The sequence below is a fragment of the Brassica napus genome, chromosome C4 (assembly GCF_020379485.1).
Source record: "Brassica napus cultivar Da-Ae chromosome C4, Da-Ae, whole genome shotgun sequence".
Classification (NCBI taxonomy): Eukaryota; Viridiplantae; Streptophyta; class Magnoliopsida; order Brassicales; family Brassicaceae; genus Brassica; species Brassica napus.
In genome coordinates, this window is record NC_063447.1 from 53,144,726 (window position 1) to 53,163,487 (window position 18,762).

The 18,762-nt window shown below is 34.5% G+C and overlaps 3 protein-coding genes and 2 pseudogenes across 3 annotated transcripts; all 5 read left to right on the plus strand.

Moving 5' to 3' along the window:
• Positions 1-2,285: 2,285 nt before the first annotated feature.
• On the plus strand, positions 2,286-7,991 carry LOC106395216 (probable leucine-rich repeat receptor-like protein kinase At2g28990). The gene is made up of 9 exons (XM_048756010.1): positions 2,286-2,355; positions 2,444-2,554; positions 2,623-2,980; positions 6,440-6,915; positions 7,005-7,149; positions 7,236-7,307; positions 7,401-7,472; positions 7,567-7,644; positions 7,820-7,991. The coding sequence occupies exons 1-9, from the start codon at positions 2,286-2,288 to the stop codon at positions 7,989-7,991; spliced, it is 1,554 nt and encodes a 517-aa protein (XP_048611967.1).
• LOC111198379 lies at positions 5,500-9,565 on the plus strand (annotated as a pseudogene).
• Positions 9,566-10,609: 1,044 nt separating this feature from the next.
• Positions 10,610-11,784, plus strand: LOC125575543 (annotated as a pseudogene).
• A 666-nt stretch (positions 11,785-12,450) lies between these two features.
• On the plus strand, positions 12,451-13,058 carry LOC125575280 (probable LRR receptor-like serine/threonine-protein kinase At2g28960). The gene has a single exon (XM_048754136.1). It carries the CDS (start codon positions 12,466-12,468, stop codon positions 13,048-13,050), a length of 585 nt encoding a protein of 194 aa, XP_048610093.1. The 5' UTR covers positions 12,451-12,465; the 3' UTR covers positions 13,051-13,058.
• A 505-nt stretch (positions 13,059-13,563) lies between these two features.
• Positions 13,564-15,464, plus strand: LOC106395807 (probable LRR receptor-like serine/threonine-protein kinase At2g28960). Its single transcript, XM_048756011.1, has 8 exons — positions 13,564-13,583; positions 13,679-13,756; positions 13,833-13,987; positions 14,095-14,318; positions 14,388-14,514; positions 14,608-14,673; positions 14,778-14,967; positions 15,053-15,464. The coding sequence occupies exons 1-8, from the start codon at positions 13,564-13,566 to the stop codon at positions 15,462-15,464; spliced, it is 1,272 nt and encodes a 423-aa protein (XP_048611968.1).
• Positions 15,465-18,762: the final 3,298 nt, after the last annotated feature.

Genomic DNA, 18,762 nt, shown 5'->3' on the forward strand with positions numbered 1-18,762 from the left:
TTCTAGGTATTATACAAAGACTGAAAGACCCTTATTATACATTATCTCTACATATTATAATGATAAAAACAAGTAAGTTGGAAGAAAGAGAGAGATATAACATCTCTGTTCCGATATGATAGAAACGTTTTAGGATGCCCTTAATACAAATGGCATTGTATCATTGGCGGTGGCGGAGCTACGTTAGTGGAGAAGGGGGCAGCTGCCCCTAACAAAATTTAATATTTATCAAAATTGTTAGTTAATCACCAAATTTTCACTAGATTAGCTGCTGTAATCCCTGTTGAATTTTTTTTCCTGCCTCCAACAAATTTTTTCTCTTCCTCCGCCGCTGATCATTGGTTTAAAACTATTAAGAAAAATAAATATTCAAAACTTTTAGAAAACTGTAAGAAAATATTAATAAAAAAATAAGAACCTATTGTCAGTTTATCACCAATAAGCTTGCTCTGACATCTCAATATAAAAAAAAAGAGAAAATCTCAATATCTCATAGCAAAAGCCAACTATATGATATTAAGAATTGAACTATGCGAACAACAAATTTATATATTTTTACGAGGTTATTTAGGTCCAGAGGCAGAGATACTCTAATGAAAAAAACTGTGTTAGTGACTCGCCAAACTGATTGGTGGTAACAACCAACTTGTATGATAATTATTACACAATGCACATTTTGGAGGACAAAGAAAGACCAACTGTTACAGCTTATTGTGGCTGCAAAAGCCAGTTTGCACAATATGAATTAAGAAAACTTCCGATTTTTTCTTTCTGTTAATATATTTTTACAATTATTTTATGTGAATTGGAATAATAGGATAGAGACAGACACTGTAGGTCATAAGTTGTGCAAACTGGCTTTAAATGTGAATTACAAACTGGAATTATATGAGAAAATATAAAAGAAAAAAAAAACATGTGAATGAATGATTAGTTGACTTTCAGGTCAATAAGGTTTGGGCCTTGCAGAATTGATTGGGGGAAGAGAGCTAGAGAACTATTCGAAGCCCATAAGGAACATGAGAGAGGAAGCTGTTAAGTTCGTTACAAAACAGAGATTTTCATTATCAGTCTTCACATCTTCTTCGTCTACTACTTTTCCGTAAAGCTTCATCTCTAGATTCACGACTTTTTCAGAGTACCCTTGTATGGTTTTGGTATGAAGCTTATACAAAGTTCTTCTAAACCCCCCCCCCCCCCCCCCCCCCCCCCCCCCCCCCCCTGTGCTAGGGTTTGAGGTGGTGGGTTCTAACGCCGTGACAGACACCGGGGAGGAATGAAAAAGAGGACACTTTTATCGGTTGCTTTATGGCACTCGAGGAGAGAGAAAGTCAACTTTTTTTAACCAATGTATATATTTATGTAATATATAGAACTACGTACATTTTGATTAGTTTGATTCTGAAGTAATATAATGTGGCATGAATGACCACAAATATGGGCTAAACAAGTTATAGTTTTCGTATCTATTGGGACATGTACTGATTGTATTATCATTAGAGGCTCATTAGTTGGATTAGAACGTTTAGCCGGTTTACTGCGATGTCTTTCCTGTGATTTACTATGTTCGTTTTGGGGTCTAATCTTAGGGTTCAAGAGCCGGTTTATCTCGAGTCGTGAGATGAACTCGGTTAGATGTGGTGAAAGTTACAGCGACAATTCCAATTAGGTAGCGTAGAATCCAACTTAGTGATTCTAGGTGTTACTAGATTGCGTCGGGTGAAAACTTGTGTGGTTGTAATCCCGTGTTCACGAATTGGATAATGAAAGTTGATGTTGAGTTAAAAAAAAATAAAAAAAATAAAGAAGAATAGGTCCATACGAAAGAGAAGAGTTAGCCATGAAAGGAACCTTGTCATATCTTCGTGCCTAGAGTGTTCGTTTACTCGTGGCTGGCGACTAAATGATGACTTACCAAATATTTGTTTTTTATTACTCAAGCATTTTTAGCAGAGTCGAAGTATATAATATATCAACTGGAGATTAACATACATTAGTAGTACAGGAAATATTCCTAGGCATAACGAGTCTCCACTCGTACAACAGTAGATTCAACACCAGAAGGACTGGATACACGATCTTGTCGTCGTCGTGGAATGTGTGTCTAGCTATGTTTTTTTATACAACTCTGCATTATTTAATTTTCTTGCCGAATTTGACTTTTCTTGATTATTTCGTCCAATCGTATACATGATGTATATCTTATTTTCATATATGCCGAAGTTTTCACTAAGCAAGTTTTGTATTGCTCTTGATTTTATAGAAATTTGAAAGTCAGAGACAACATGAAGATTCATCTTTTGTTGGTCATCATTGGAACCTATGCCGCTATAGTTTTAGCCCAGACACAAGAAGGTACATACGTCGACAATAATCTTCCTTTGACTTTATTAGATATCTAATATATGTATCAATTTTCCAATTTTTCTCTTCTTTTTATTAGGATTCATCAGTTTGGATTGTGGATTACCTATTGAAGAATCTCCTTACGATAATGAATTCAATGGATTGACATTCACATCGGATTCCACATTCATCCAAACAGGGAAAAGTGGTAGAGTCCATAAAGATCTCAACGACGTATTATCAAAACATATTTGACTCTGAGATACTTTCCTGAAGGAAAGCGCAATTGTTATAGTCTAGATGTCAAGCCTGACACAAAATATCTCATCGCAGTTAGCTCCGTATATGGGAATTATGATGGTCTTAATCTTGATCCAAACTTTGATATCTATATTGGTCCTAATAAGTGGATAAGTATAAATTTGAAAGGAAGACCAAATGGTACTCTAGATGAGATCATACACAAATCTATGTCAAACTCTTTGGATATATGTCTTGTTAAGACAGGAACAACGTCGCCAATAATTTCAGCCATCGAAATACGGCCACTCAGGGACAATACTTATGTTAGCCAATCTGGTTCACTGAGGCTGTCTTTCCGGGTGTATCTTAACAATTCCGATGGATTTATAAGGTAAGTAGCTCCATTTGAAGTATTCAATGTGATTTGTGTGTCGTACTATTCTTTTATCCAGTATATTCGGATATCAATCCAAAGTTCATATAAAATTTAAGATAAAATGGTATAATATATAAGTTATCTACTCCCAGTTAGTACAAAACTAGAGAAGGATAAACATCCAGTTTGAATTACACGAATCCAAAATTTGAATATGTATCCGATCCAAGATGTAAAAATACTCGAATACATGATCTAAGGTGGTCTAGAACATATTTGAATCCAAAATGTTTACTAAAGGGACTCGGACTCGGACTCGAACGGATAACCAAAAAACTCAAAAATCCGAATACATATTTAAAACCTAATAAGTATTTCAAATTAAATACTTAATTACATGTTTATTTGCATATAATATCCAAAAATAAATATTTAAAACTTAAATAGTTACCTAAAATACTTAAATCCATATCTATTTTAATATGATATCTAAAAATACCCACTCTGAAACGCAATAACCCGTAGACAAAAAAATGGTTACAAAATGAGTTTTAATTTGGTATGAGCTACAAATTATTTCTGATCCCAAAGTGTTATTATTAAATCTCTTATATTTTAATTGAGAAACATTACAACATTTAAGTGTAGTCACGTGTCATCACCAGAATCAAATTCAGAATCCTTAGAAAATATGTTGGTCCAATTAAGTATATATTATACTTTTCATTAAACTAATTATAAAATTAATTAAAGTGTACAATTACTATTTTCTTTTCTTTCCTTAAATAAAAGCTACGGAATTACCAAATATAACTAATATATATATATGAAAATTAATGATTCTAATAATAAAGATTTGATAACAATTTATATCGCATCCATCGTTTTTGTCTAATTTTATATTATTAAAATAAATTAAACAATCAAATTAGCTATAAAATTAAAATATAGTTTTTTTCCGTATATGTTATATTTTAAATTAAAAAAACAAAAAAATTACTAAAACTGTTAAAATTATTATGTTAAAAATTAATGATCAATGGTTTAACATCCCCTATATATTAATAGAGAAACATTTAAAAGTTTAAAACATGTAGTTTGTACTAATTAAAATTGTGTTATGCTGAGTTGTCACGTACAGTAGAAGCTCTATAAATCAATATTCGATAAATTAATAATCTCTATAAATTAATAAATTTTGCTGGTCCCAACTTAGGCTGGTTCAAAATTTGACACATATCGATAAAATAATAAGATGCTAATTTCTTAAAAAATTCGATGTAAATATATGGTCCCATTTAAATGATTAATAATTTATATGTATACATATTTTATATAAATAAGAATCTATTATTATATTGCTTGCTTTATATTCACAATGAAACTATCTTTATATTATCTTAAATCACATTTAAGTTCTATACAATATATATTATATACACCAAATAATGCAATAATATTAATATAAATGTCAAATTAAAAAAAAACAATTAATGTGTATACATTAAAATCGGATATTTTTCTTATCTTAGAATAAATATATTTAAAATAAAAATCTAAATAAGGAAACTTTTGTAAATTAATATCTCTATAAATTAATAAATTTCAAAGCCCCAACATTATTAATTTATAGAGGTTCTACTGTAATTGGAATGTTAATTTGTTTACGTGGCGGATTGAAAATCAATTGAGAATTTTGTTAATCCAAAATTAAATTGTTAGGGAATGTTATATTACATAGTATGTCCATTATGGACCATTCATTTATAAAATTGAAATTTATTATATATTATTTCCTTAAATAAAACCTACGGAATTACTTAATGTGATTATGATATATATAGTAATTAATGAATTTAAATAATGAAGATTTGCTAATAATCTGTATACTTTCTATCATTTTTGTTTAATTCTTTATTATTAAACTAATTACACAATTAAATTAATTATATATTAAAAAATTCGATTTTTTGTATATGTTGTATTTTGAATTTTTCAAAACGAGTATAAATTACTAAAACTGTTAAAAGTCTCACATAAACTTTTGTGATCAATGTTTAATTTTTTCGATAGTAAGATACAATGATAATAAAATCATATAAATAAATAATTTTATTTTAATAGATGTTTATGTTAATATATATATACTTCATATCGTTTAAATTTAATTATATATCATATACGATAGATAAGATTGATTGTTTTGATTTATTTATCCTAAAATGATTGCGAATAAACAAGAGAGGTCATTTGATTTATATGTGCAAGCCAATTTATTACATAATAGTAATTGATTTCTTAGTTATTTAATATATAATTATTATTTTATTATTCCATAATATGCAGAAAAATATAAAATAAGTAATAAATATAAAATATTTATTCTGCACAAGGCGCATATCTTAACCTAAGTATGTATCTCTTTAATAATTTTGAATCTTAAACATTTTCTAAATCTCACGCCAAAATAAAAGAAAGAAATGAGAATAAACTAAAAAATCAATACTTATATCGAGCAATAACTAAAATGACACAAAAATGAGAAAACTATCGAAGATAGATAGGATTGGCACGTAAACGTAAACTTCTCATAACCATAATTAACTTTTAAATTGCTAAATCATGATATAAAAACGATCTGGCATAGTTTCATCGTTACCAAATAGTAGGCATGAGATTCTTCGGCCTAAACGTTAGGTTTTTATGCGATAAATAATTTTTTGACCTAAAATATTTTTAAAAATGAGATCAGTTCATTAGTAAACAAATTATGCAATTAACAAATTTTTTTTAAGAAAATGGTTTAAAGGCCAAAAATATTGATTCGATTAATAATATAAATTTTATTTTTCATACGATATTTCTTAAATAATTTTCATATAAATTTACCCTGTGCAAGGCGCAGGTTTTATCCTAGTCCATATTAAAATGAAACCTAAATGGGACTTACTAGTTTGAGTCTGAAAATCCAAAAAGCCCAAAATATATAATCCAAACTTCCAGGCCTATACGAGAAATTTTGAAAATGACATCAAAAACAAATCTTTCCCGGCTTTATTTCTTTAACACAAAATGGAAAATATAGCATACTAACTCATAAGTGAGAAAACCAAGGCTCAGTCTGCTTGAACTGACCATCCGCGCACTCTCACGTATGGGAGTTTTTTCTTTGTAAATAGTGAATTACCAAAGAGACAACCAAAACTTCTGGTTTATTAGATTTCTGGCAACCTGTATCGGTCTTACCAACAGACACATTCCCTTTTTTTAATACCCATTCAGTATTAATTGTCCAACCGTCTCACATGCTTGGTACATATAGTACAGTCCAAGACATCAACCATAACATTTGGAAGATGATTACAAGAAGTGTTCTCATTCCTTGTCAAATGTGACAAGGACTATAATTGTTATGAGTATTTGTTATTAAATTTTATCTGTTCAATTCCTTTTGGCTAATACAACTCCGTGCAGGTACCCTGATGATGTTCGTGATCGTATTTGGAATCCATTTTTTGGTTCTTCATATTCACAAATAACAACCAATCTCAACATAAACAATTCAAAGGCATATGAGGTACCAAAAACTGCACTCCAGAGTGCTGCCACGCCTAGAAACGCCAGTGGACCGCTGGTCATCACTTGGAATCCCAAACCCTCTAATGCTCAAGTGTACTTGTACATGCACTTCGCCGAGATTCAAACCCTTGAGGCCAACGAGATCAGAGAATTTGACGTTATCTTGAAAGGGAACTTTAATCATTCAGGTTTTAGCCCTACCAAGTTAAAGGTATTTACATTATTCACAGAAGTACCTATGCAATGTGATTCGGGAGGTTGCCGTTTAGAGCTTGTAAGAACTCCAAAGTCAACTCTTCCACCTCTGATTAATGCTCTCGAAGCTTACACGGTTATCGAATTCCCAAAATTGGAAACAAGCCCAAGTGATGGTACCTTGCATAGCTTTCAATTATTACAAGAAAGTTATTTATATTCTGCCATAAGATATACTGACTCCTTTGATTAACATTTGTGTTAGTTGACGCTATCAAGAACATCAAAGTTACTTATCGACTGAGTAAAATCAGTTGGCACGGAGATCCGTGTCTCCCTAAAGATTGGTCGTGGGAAAATCTTAGATGCAGTTACGTAGATCTCTCCACTCCACCACAAATTGTTTCCTTGTAAGACCATTGACAAACACATTTTCTAATAATTAAAATTATTGTATCCAAATATTTCTAAAGTGTTTTTGTGCTTTTATAATTAGAAACTTGTCAGAAAGTGGATTAACTGGTAGCATAGCTCTAGCTTTACAGAATCTCACACAATTACAAGAACTGTAAGTATCTCCAAGTGTTGAGTAATTAAACCAAGAATGATATATTTTAACACATGTAAGCCAATCATTTGTATTTTCTGCATGCAACTGCAGGGACTTATCGAACAACAATTTGACTGGACCAGTGCCTAGTTTTCTTGCCAGCATGAAATCGCTGACCTTGATGTAATTTTATAGAAAGCATAAATCCTAAACATCTTTTTCAATGTATTTTTGTTGGATTTGCGTATGTTTGTAATTATGATAATTTTTTGTACAGAAACTTCAGTGGGAACAATCTCAACGGTTCAGTTCCTCAGGCTCTTCTTGATAGAGTAACGGAAGGACTTGTATTAAAGTAAGTTTTTTCATTCTCTGTATCATTTGCTAATTATATAGAAATGGGGTAGAAATGGTAGTTCTTGTACAGAAACTACAAAGCCTAAAAATACTCGGTCTGAAGATAAAACATAATTTAACATCTTCCATTGCGTGTTCCTTAACATCTTCAATATATCGCATGTACTTTGTAGACTTGATGGAAATCCAGATTTGTGCAAAACTAGTTTATGCAATCCAGAAAAGCAGAAAAAGAAATTCTTGATACCTGCTTTTGCATCAGCTGCCTCTCTGCTTGCTATACCGGTTGTGGTGGCTCTTATTTTTGTTTTCCGAAAGAAAAAACTGCCTTCAGGTACGTCTTGAGCCATACAATCATCAGAGAAATTTCATAAAATTATATCCTGCAAAACCAAGTATTTTACTGTGTAGATTCACCTGCTCCACCAAGTATATCCGTACCGGATGTTGGGCATACTAGCCAGCCGGAATCGTCATTCGCTTCGAAGAAGATTAGGTTTACTTATACTGCGGTTCAACAAATGACAAATAACTTTGACAGAACTCTCGGTGAAGGAGGGTTTGGAGTTGTTTATCACGGTTGTGTTAATGTTACCCAACAAGTAGCTGTCAAATTGCTGTCCCAATCATCATCTCAAGGCTATAAGCATTTTAAGGCTGAGGTCCTCTTTGGCTCAGTGATTTAATTGAAACATATCTCTTGTTATTACTCTTAGCTGATGGATGGTTGGTTTAGGTGGAACTGCTTATGAGAGTGCACCATATAAATCTGGTGAGTCTAGTTGGGTATTGTGATGAAGGAGACCATACGAGTACATGCCAAATGGAGACCTAAAGCAACATTTGTCAGGTAATAATAGAAGCATAATCAGTGATTACAGCAAATATTGGAAAATAATATGATGTCTTAGCCTTTCTATAGAAAATATCGTATTTTGAGCAATTTTGCACTAATGTCTGATTAATACAGGGAAGCGTGGTGGATTTGTTTGAGCTGGGAAAACAGACTAAGAATAGTTTTGGATACAGCTCTAGGTATGTACTGTGTACAAAGTTACTCTCGAGTGAATAAACAAGGAACCATTACGTTTCCACTGGCGCACCTAATTTTTTGACCTCTGGCGTATGCAATTGATACTAAACCTAAGGCACTATATGAATTACTTTAAAATTTGCCAAGAAATTACTGGATTTTTAATTTGCAATGAAGGACTGGAATACTTGCACACAGGATGCATACCACCAATCGTTCATAGAGATATAAAAAGTACTAACATACTTTTGGACCAAAATTTCCAAGCTAAACTAGCTGATTTTGGTCTTTCAAGATCTTTTCCCACCGGAAATGAAACACATGTGTCAACTGTTGTTGCTGGCACTCCTGGATATCTTGATCCAGAGTAAGTATTGTTTCACTTCATATAGTATAAATTTACAGTCCCTTTTGATACTTGATCATGGTCACAAAGAATATTTTATGTTTTAATTTCTATGCCATGCTTTTCAGGTATTACCAAACAAATTGGTTGACAGAAAAGAGTGATATATACAGTTTCGGAATAGTATTACTGGAGATCATTACAAACCGTCCTATAATTCAGCAGTCCCGCGAAAAGCCTCACTTAGTAGAATGGGTCAGCTTTATGATAACAAAAGGAGATATTGGAAGTATTATGGATCCAAATCTCCATCAAAACTATGACATTGGTTCTGTCTGGAAGGCCATTGAAATAGCAATGTCTTGTCTGAGTCCTTCTTCCATAGGAAGACCAAACATGTCTCAAGTTGCTAAAGGTCTAAAAGAGTGTCTAATATCCGAAAATTCAAGGATAAGCGAAAGCCGAGATGTTGAATTAAGAACTTCTATGGACTACAGCAAGGACATGTACACCGAGGTGATCCCTGAAGCTCGTTAGCTCGCCAAATATATCCTTGCTAGTTTATTTTAAATGAATCTTCCCATTTGTATTTTCCAAAAGTTTGTTGTCAATGATCGCTAAGGTTTTTTTTCACAAATAACATGTGATACTGAAGTTGAGTCGTCGTCGTTTGATAAATATATATGTTGTGATGTAAACGCTTCCACTCCTTATGAGCTACCACAAGAAGTCAATAACAAAACGTGAGCGAGAATTAATATTTACACTGAAATGTTGATACCGATGAGGATCAAGCACTCATATAACTTTATTTTGCTGCTATAAAAACACTTCGAAGCAAAAACACCAGAGAATTTGACATTTGATGAAAAGAACACGATGAAAATGAGGTACAAGCTTGCAGCTTTGCTTTGGCTCGTGTAAATGGTGTCGCTGTTGACCTAAGGAAAATGCAGAGATTAAACTATAAGCTTCATTTAATTTAACTTCATTGTCACTGTCTTTTTTTTGCCAACTAGAGAGAGAGAGAGAGAGAGAGAGAGAGAGAGAGAGAGAGAGAGAAGGACAAGAGAGCAAGAGTTTATGACTTTTAGTATGATATCCTAACCATACACAACCAAAGATGTTACACAATAATGTTGTAACCAGTTTCTGATTTAAGGAATAACTTTTCCAACAAGGTACTCTTGTTTATGGTTATAATACATTACATGTCTATTTCTGTCACAATTTTATGCTGTTGTTCAAACATAGGATTGCAGTTAATTAAATAACCTGTAAGCACGTTGTGAGGTCATGGTGACCAGTTATCCCGGTTGTTTCTCTTCTGTCAACAACCTTTTATAATCAAAAAGTCAAAGTAAGGATCAACCATAATCTTGACTTAAACTGAACGAGGAACTAATCCGAGAGGCGAAAACTGTTTTCTATTTTACTTAAAAACTGTCCAAAAAATGGAGAATCTTCAAGGTCTTTTGCTAGCTCTGATCATTGTGTCTTTTGCCACTACTGCACATCTAATTCAAGCTCAATCTGATCCCAAAGGTACACTCTCTCAAACAATTTAAATTCCCTTTTAAGAAGTCTTGAATTTAAATTCCCTTTGTTTCTTATAATATGTTTGACATGAATTTATGTGCAATCTCTTACCAGAATTCATCAACTTGGATTGCGGATTACACCCCGCAGCATCTCCTTATACCGAACCGTTAACTGGAATAACATACACATCTGATTCCAACTTCACGCAAGGTGGTGGTCAAAGTGGTAGGGTAGAAAAGTTTTGGGAAGAAGCCTCTAAGGCATTCAACGTACTAAGATATTTTCCAGAGGGAATACGAAACTGCTATAATCTTAAAGTCACTTCAGGCACCAAATATCTTATCAAAGCTCAATTTCTCTACGGGAATTACGATGGGCTCAATGATGGCCCGGAATTTGATCTTTATCTAGGTCCAAATAAATGGACAAAAGTTGATCTTTCTTTCTCTTCTAAAACAGAAGAGATCATACACATCCCAAACTAAGACCCTTGAGAGATACTACACCAATCATTTCAGCCTTGGAACTAAGACCCTTGAGAGATGACACTTACATCACTACAAATGGCTCCTTGAAGCTCATAAAACGAGAATACGCTGGCGACGATTCTCTCGGTCAATCCGTCCGGTATTTTTTTCTTACGGGCTGTTTGTTTCACCATCCAAAAGGAGTCATTTGGATTGTTTCACCATCCAAAAGGAATCATTTGGATGGAGACAAGAATTTTGTTTGTTTAGGCATTAATAAAACAAGTCATCTCAATAGATTATCAGGATGAGTTTTCAAAATTTAGGCTTAATTTTGAAAATCAACTGGCTGATCCAAATTGAACCGTCTAGATGGTTCCGTCAAAATGGTATAATATCTATTATACCCCTGATATAATTCACAAATTACAAACCTAAATCTAATATCATTTTGTCACTTATGAAAAATGACAAAACCACAAAAACGTATTTTTCTGTCAAAACCTAAAAACACATTTTCCCGTCAAAACCACAAAAACACATTTTTCCGTCAAAATCGCAAAAACGCATGTTTTCCCGCTAAAGCCGCAAAAACACATTTTTCCGCCAAAACTGAAAAGTCTTGTTTTCCCGCTAAAACCAGAAAATCACCTTCCCTTCGTTTTCCCGCAAAAACAGAAAATCCCATTTTCCCACCAAACCAGAAATCTCATTTTTTCCGCAAAAACCGAAAATCTTATTTTCCCACCAAAACCAAAAAAACTTGTTTTTCCGCCAAAACTGAAAAATCTCATTTTCCCACCTAACGGGAAAACCGGAAATCGCGTTTTCTTGACCAAAACCAGAAAATCGCAATTTCCGTCGAAAAAGAAAAATCACGATTTCCGTCGAAAACGAAAAATCGCGTTATCCACAAAAAAATGCAAAACTAATTTTGGATATATTTATTTGAATATTTTAATCAGTTTATTATTAATCATGTTTTAGTTTGAAATTTCAAAGTTTTTTAAAGTATATGTTTATCAAACTTTTTGTTTATTAGAAGTTATTATTGTAGTTAATTTTTAATACAAATCTAAATAAAAATTTATAAATTTATGTGAAATAATAATTTATGAATTTCAAAATGCTAATTATAAAATAATTTCAGTCTAAATATATTTTAGACTAAATAATAAAATTTAATATAGTTAAAATTAACATCAAACATATGATTAAAATAAAACAAGAGTATTTTAGTAATTTATTTACTACTCATCTGGATGAAAATGTAGATAAAGAAACAAACATAAGATTCATTTAGATGATTCATCTAGATGAACCATTTGGATGGACAAACAAACAGTCCCACAAAATTTGGATGGATCATTTGGATGGATCATCTAAATGGAATTGGATCATCTAAATGGATCAGCTGGATGGAGATGATAGATGGTGAAACAAACCGCCCTTACTTTACTTCAGAAGCAAGCAAGTTTTGTAAAACATTACAAATATTTGAATAGGATTTATATTTATTTCAGGTATCCTAAAGATGCATATGATCGTGAATGGAATCCAAGAAGCAATTCTGGGTTTAATTTTATAAACACAAGCCTCAGTGTAAACTCTTCTGCTCCTTATGAGCTACCACGAGATGTAATTTCAAAGGCAGTCGTTAACAAAAACGTCACTGAAAATTTATCTTTTTATTGGAGTGTTGATAACCGTGACTATCATGCACTCATCTACCTTCATTTCGCTGAGATACAAACACTTCAAGGCAACGACACAAGAGAATTCGACATTGTGTGGAAGGGAAACGACCAAAACATTACAGTTTCATCTTATCGCCCTCCGAAGTTACAGCTAGAGACTCTATACAACACACCCCCTTTGAAATGTATGTATAGTACTCAATGTACAGTGGAGCTTGTTACGACTCAGAGCTCAACCCTCCCACCAATGATTAATGCTATGGAAGCTTACATCATTATGCCGTTCCCAGACGCAGGAACTAATCCAGAGGATGGTTAGTCAACTCAATCATCATTAGTATCGATTTCATGCACGTGGTATTAACATTTATGTTTGTGTATATCAATTTTGGTTTTATTTTTAGCTGTGGCGGTCCAGAATGTTAAAGATACTTATGAGCTGAATAGAATTGATTGGCAAGGAGATCCATGCGTTCCTCGACAGTTTAAATGGGAGGGCGTAAATTGCAGCTACACAAATGCTTCTGTTCCGCAAAGAATCATATATCATTGTAGGATTATACAATCACAAATTAAACTATATATTTTGTAAAGTTTAACACCTGAAAATGTGTGTGTTTATATTACCAGAGAGTACTTATCATCGAGTGGACTAAACGGCGTCATAGCATCTAGCATACAAAACCTAACCTATCTACAAGAACTGTGAGTTCATAGTATGTTTTTTTTTTTGAACCTATTAGATTGCTTCTTAACTTTTTTATCTTCATCAAATACTAGGGATTTGTCGAATAACAATCTATCTGGAGGAGTGCCAGAGTTTTTAGCCAACATGGAGTCATTGTTGATCATGTGAGTATATATATTTCTTGGAAAGCAATGTAACACATTTTCACCAAATATATGTGTGAATGATTTCTATATAATAATGTTCTCTGTTTCGACAGAAACTTAGGTTGGAATAGCTTAGCCGGTCCAATTCCTCAAGCCCTTCGCGATAGAGAAAAGAAAGGCCTGAAATTGACGTAATTAAGCTTCTCCCTAAAAAATTAATATTTTCCTAACAATTTTTGTATATTTAGTAACGTTCTTGTTCTATAGTACTCAAGGAAATCCAAATCTTTGTCTCTCCGGCTCATGCAATAATAACAAGAAAGTCTTAGTACCAGTTATCGCATCGGTTGCTTCAGTCCTGGTTCTTATCGCCTTGCTGGTTCTCTTTTATATTTTCAGAAAGAAAAGACCCCTATCAGAAGGTAAATAGACAAACAGAATCATCCATGAAGAAGCATACACAGACTTAATAAAATATTAGGTTTCATTGTATATGATAATGGCATTGCTTATGATCTCGCATGTACAGGCACAGCTGGTACACGAGAGTTACCAAGAAAGTCATCAATCTTTTCCAAAAAGAAAAGGTTCACTTATTCAGAAGTAGTAGAACTTACGGACAACTTCAAAAGAGTTCTAGGAGAAGGAGGATTTGGAGTTGTCTACCACGGTTCTTTGAGTGATACCGAACCCGTAGCTGTTAAAGTTCTCTCGGAGTCATCAGTTGAAGGTTATAAGGAATTTAAGGCAGAGGTACTTTAACGTTATTCCACTTGTTTGATCAAGAAAACTTTTTTTAAGTCGTATTGAGAGTTTCAAAAGGTGGAGCTTCTTCTAAGAGTTCATCACCTAAACTTGGTAAGCCTTGTTGGTTACTGTGATGAAGGAGGTCACTTGGCACTTATCTATGAGAACATGGAAAATGGAAACCTTAAACAACATTTATCAGGTAACTAATCACTTATACAAACCGTGTCTTTATTAGTCTATGAATCAATAAGTCTTCAATATTTAAGGATTTAATTAGCATTTTCATTTACAGTACAATCTGCTGGATCTACTTTGAAATGGGCTAGTAGACTAAAAATAGCTGTGGAGGCAGCACAAGGTTAATTCTTGCTAACATAACAATTTTAGTTGCCCTTTTTATAACATTGCAAAGATCATATATCTCTCAACTTTAAGATCTTACCAAATTTTGTGTCAAAATAGGTTTAGAATACTTGCATGTGGCATGCGAGCCGCCAATGGTTCATAGAGATGTAAAAAGTAAAAATATACTATTAGACGATCGGTTTGACGCCAAACTTGCGGATTTTGGGCTTTCAAGATCATTTTCCGTTGGAGCTGAAACTCAGGTAGCAACAGTAGTGGCAGGAACGTCGGGATATCTTGATCCGGCGTAAGTTCTCTCCAATACATAGAAAACTAATGTAACTTAAAACTTTTTTCAATCATTAAGTTCCATAAAATACTTTATTTTTCAGATACTACCAAAGAAATAGGTTAAATGAGAAGAGCGATGTCTACAGTTTCGGTATCATACTTATGGAAATCATAACAAACCGATCTGTGATTGAGCGAACTCGAGAAAAAACTCATATAGCAGAATGGCTAAAGGTTCTTATAAGCAGTGGAGATATTGAGAAAATCGTTGACCCAAACCTTGGTCGAGATTATGACTCTAATATAGCCTGGAAGATTCTTGAACTAGCAATATCATGCGTGAGTCATTCTTCATCTGATAGACCAAACAAGTCGAAAGTTGTGAACGTGCTTAAAGAGTGTTTGGTCTCTGAGAATTTGAGGACAAGAGGAGAGATTCAAGATGATGACTCAAAGAACTTCTTACAATTGACTGTTGATTTCGGGACACAAGTGACCCCTGCTGCACGCTAGGCTGGGACATGAATCGCATCTGTTATCTTGTTATGTTGTATTTCTTTAATTTTTGTTTGTGTATGTTTCTTTTTCAGATTGGTCTGAATCTCTGGTTTGTTTTTTCTTGTTCTTTGACTTGTCTTCGTTTTATTTGAGCGAGTAGTCTTCTTTACACATTGATATTTACGTTTATACAACTTAATGATCATGGTTTGTTTTCTTTTGGGGTTTTATTTTTAAAAGATAGACAATGCAATTAAACACGTTTTAGTATTAATATCGTATCCTTATTCTTTATCTTTTTTTTAACACATATTTCATTTAAACTTAAAGAGTTAGTTGGGATTAATAATAACTCAATCAACCACCAAAGTTCCACCTGCAATCAAAACAGATTTTGCTAACATATTGGCTTGACCATTCCTCTTACGAGGGATCCAAGCAAAGGAGACAAACTCGAAAATAGACACAAAAGATAAAATGTCTGACACCACTCCATAGAGCTCCGGTATACAAGCCCCAGAGCTGACAGCCTTGATCACAAGCGCATAGTCCGATTCAAAGCACAGCATCCTCCGTTCCTCTTCTACTCCTGTCCGGACAGCTTCCAACAACGCTAGTCTTTCTGCCATTAGAGCTGACAACACATGGGTTACTTGTTGAATAATGCGTTGAATCTGTTGGGCCTTAGTCTTTTTTAGGCCCACTAGTGCTAGGGTTTTCTGGGACACAACTATATATATCTTATGTCTCCTCTAAACCTAGTTAGCAGCCGTAGAGAAACTAGATCTGATCTTCTTGTAGACAGAACTCTGTAATTCCTCCATCAATAAAATCTCTCTTTGCCCGTGGACGTAGCCTTTAGGGGTGAACCACGTTAAATCTCTGTGTCTTTCTTTATTGTTTATCCATCTGTTAATCTCTATCTTCTCACATCCGTCACAACAAACTGGTATCAGAGCTTCGGGTTGAATCTGGTGAGAAGATGTCTGGGATGAATATGAAGATCGACAAGTTTACTGGAAGGAACAGTTTCAGTCTCTGGCAAATCAAGATGAAGGTGTTGCTGAAGCAACAAGGTCTTTGGGCACCGTTGTCAGGGAAGAAGGTTGAACCTGTTATTACTGAGATGGAGGTTACTGAAGAGAAGGCGTATTCAACAATTTTGCTGTGTCTGGCAGACGAGATCATCATCGAAGTTTCCGGTGTTGTTGCTGCAGCTGATTTGTGGTCGAAGTTAGAGAGTCTATACATGACGAAGTCTCTGACTAAGAAGCTACTTCTGAAACAACGTTTTTTCGCTCTGAGGATGCAAGAAGGTACACAACTCCAAGATCATCTTGACAGTCTAAATTCCATCTTGTTGGATCTGAGGAATATTGATGTTAAGGTGGAAGATGAGGATGCGGCACTGATTTTGTTGGTATCACTACCAAACTCCTATGAGAACTTTGTTCAGTCATTCATAGGGAGTAAGGATACAATGAGTTTGGAGGAAGTCAGGTCAGCACTTCATAGCAGGGAGTTGCGACACAAGGCATCTGGTTCTGGTACAGACGACCAAGCTTCTGGGTTGTTTGTAGGTGGTGGAAAGAACTTTGGAAAAGGCAAGAAGTCGAAAGACAAAAGGTCATTTTCAAAGGGTCCTAAACCAACTGATATTTGCAATTACTGCAAAGAGAAAGGACATTGGAAATCTGATTGTCCTAAGAAGAAGAAGCAGACTGGTTCCGCTGCGGTAGCCGAGAATGAGGCTAAATCTGATGAAGATATTGCGCTGGTTGCTCATGGAAAAACACATCCTAGAGATGTGTGGGTCCTGGACACATGCGCATCTTATCATATGTGTCCAAGGAGAGAATGGTTCTCAGAGTATGAGGCAGTGTCTGATGACAAGATCAAGATGGCTAATGACTTTGCTTGCGATATTGCAGGAATCAATTCTATTAAGCTCATGACACATGATGATAGAGTATGCACGTTGACTGGAGTTAGACATGTTCCAACTATGTCCAAGAACTTGATCTCAGTTAGTCTTTTGGATAGCACAAGTTTCAAGTATTCAAGTGGAGATGGAGTTCTGAGTGTCTATAGAGGTTCAGATGTGATTCTCAGAGGTTTCATTCATGGTACTTTGTATTTGCTGGAAGGTTCTACGGTTTCAAGCTCAACACATATTTCATTTAAACTTAAAGAGTTAGTTGGGATTAATAATAACTCAATCAACCACCAAAGTTCCATCTGCAATCAAAGCAGTGGTGGGAATGGGAGATTGTCTGAGGATTCTCTAAAGTTTGGTGATTGGATAAATGATATGTCACTGATTGATATGGGATTTCATGGCAATCAATTCACATGAAAAAGAGGGAAAACTGAAAGCACATTTGTAGCGAAGAGACTGGATAGAATATTATGTTGTGCCCAGTCTAGACTCAGGTGGCATGAGGCAAGTGTGAGGCATTTACCTTTCTTAGCATCAGACCACACTCCTTTGTATCTACAGCTCACACCGGAGGTTAAGGGTGATGCACGTCGACGTCCATTTCGTTTTGAGGCGGCATGGCTACAACACAATGAGTTTCTAGACTTGCTAACAGCTTCATGGGATCGTGATATTGATACAAGAGAGGCTTTGCAGAGGTTGGAAGTGACACTCCAAAAGTGGAACAGAGAAGTTTTCGGAAATGTCCAAAGAAGGAAAGAGGACTTGTTGATGGAGATTACAGAGATACATGACAAAATTGAGCAAGACCTCTCTGATGAGATCTTGGTAAAGGAGGGAGAGCTATTAAAAGAACTTGAGATCGTCCTCGAGCAAGAAGAAGTGCTCTGGCTCCAAAAGTCGCGGGAGAAGTGGTGTGTGCATGGAGATAGAAATACCAAGTTCTTTCATATGTCGACAATCATTAGGAGAAAGCGAAATCGAGTGGAGATGCTAAAGAAAGATGAAACTCAGTAGGTATCAGATGCAAAAGAACTTGAGAAGCTAACGGTGGATTATTTCAGAAAACTATATTCTCTGGAAGACGTGGATACAGACATACAAATGCTAATGGAGAGGATATTTGTGGGGGCTTACAAGACAATAGAAAATGGATCTTGACAAATCGTTTTCTGCGGAGGAAGTAGAGAAAGCGGTGAGAGCTATGAGCAGATTCAAGGCACCAGGTCCGGATGGGTTTCAACCAGTTTTCTATCAGAGGTGCTGGGAGACAGTTGGTGCATCTGTGATCAGGTTTGTCCTTCTTTTCTTTGAGACAAGGAAGTTGCCAGAGAATACTAATGATGCACTCGTGGTGCTAATTCCGAAAGTGAC

What these genes read in the sequence shown, in the direction of transcription:
- LOC106395216 (XM_048756010.1), top strand. Translation starts at nt 2,286, where the DNA reads ATGAAGATTCATCTTTTGTTGGTCATCATTGGAACCTATGCCGCTATA. An exon ending in CATCCAAACAGGGAAAAGTG is followed by an intron (nt 2,555 to 2,622) that starts GTAGAGTCCATA and finishes ACTTTCCTGAAG; the next exon opens with GAAAGCGCAATTGTTATAGT. An exon ending in GGAAACAAGCCCAAGTGATG is followed by an intron (nt 6,916 to 7,004) that starts GTACCTTGCATA and finishes CATTTGTGTTAG; the next exon opens with TTGACGCTATCAAGAACATC.
- LOC125575280 (XM_048754136.1), top strand. Translation starts at nt 12,466, where the DNA reads ATGGTGAAACAAACCGCCCTTACTTTACTTCAGAAGCAAGCAAGTTTT.
- LOC106395807 (XM_048756011.1), top strand. Translation starts at nt 13,564, where the DNA reads ATGGAGTCATTGTTGATCAT. An exon ending in CCTTAAACAACATTTATCAG is followed by an intron (nt 14,515 to 14,607) that starts GTAACTAATCAC and finishes TTTCATTTACAG; the next exon opens with TACAATCTGCTGGATCTACT. An exon ending in TCGGGATATCTTGATCCGGC is followed by an intron (nt 14,968 to 15,052) that starts GTAAGTTCTCTC and finishes TTTATTTTTCAG; the next exon opens with ATACTACCAAAGAAATAGGT.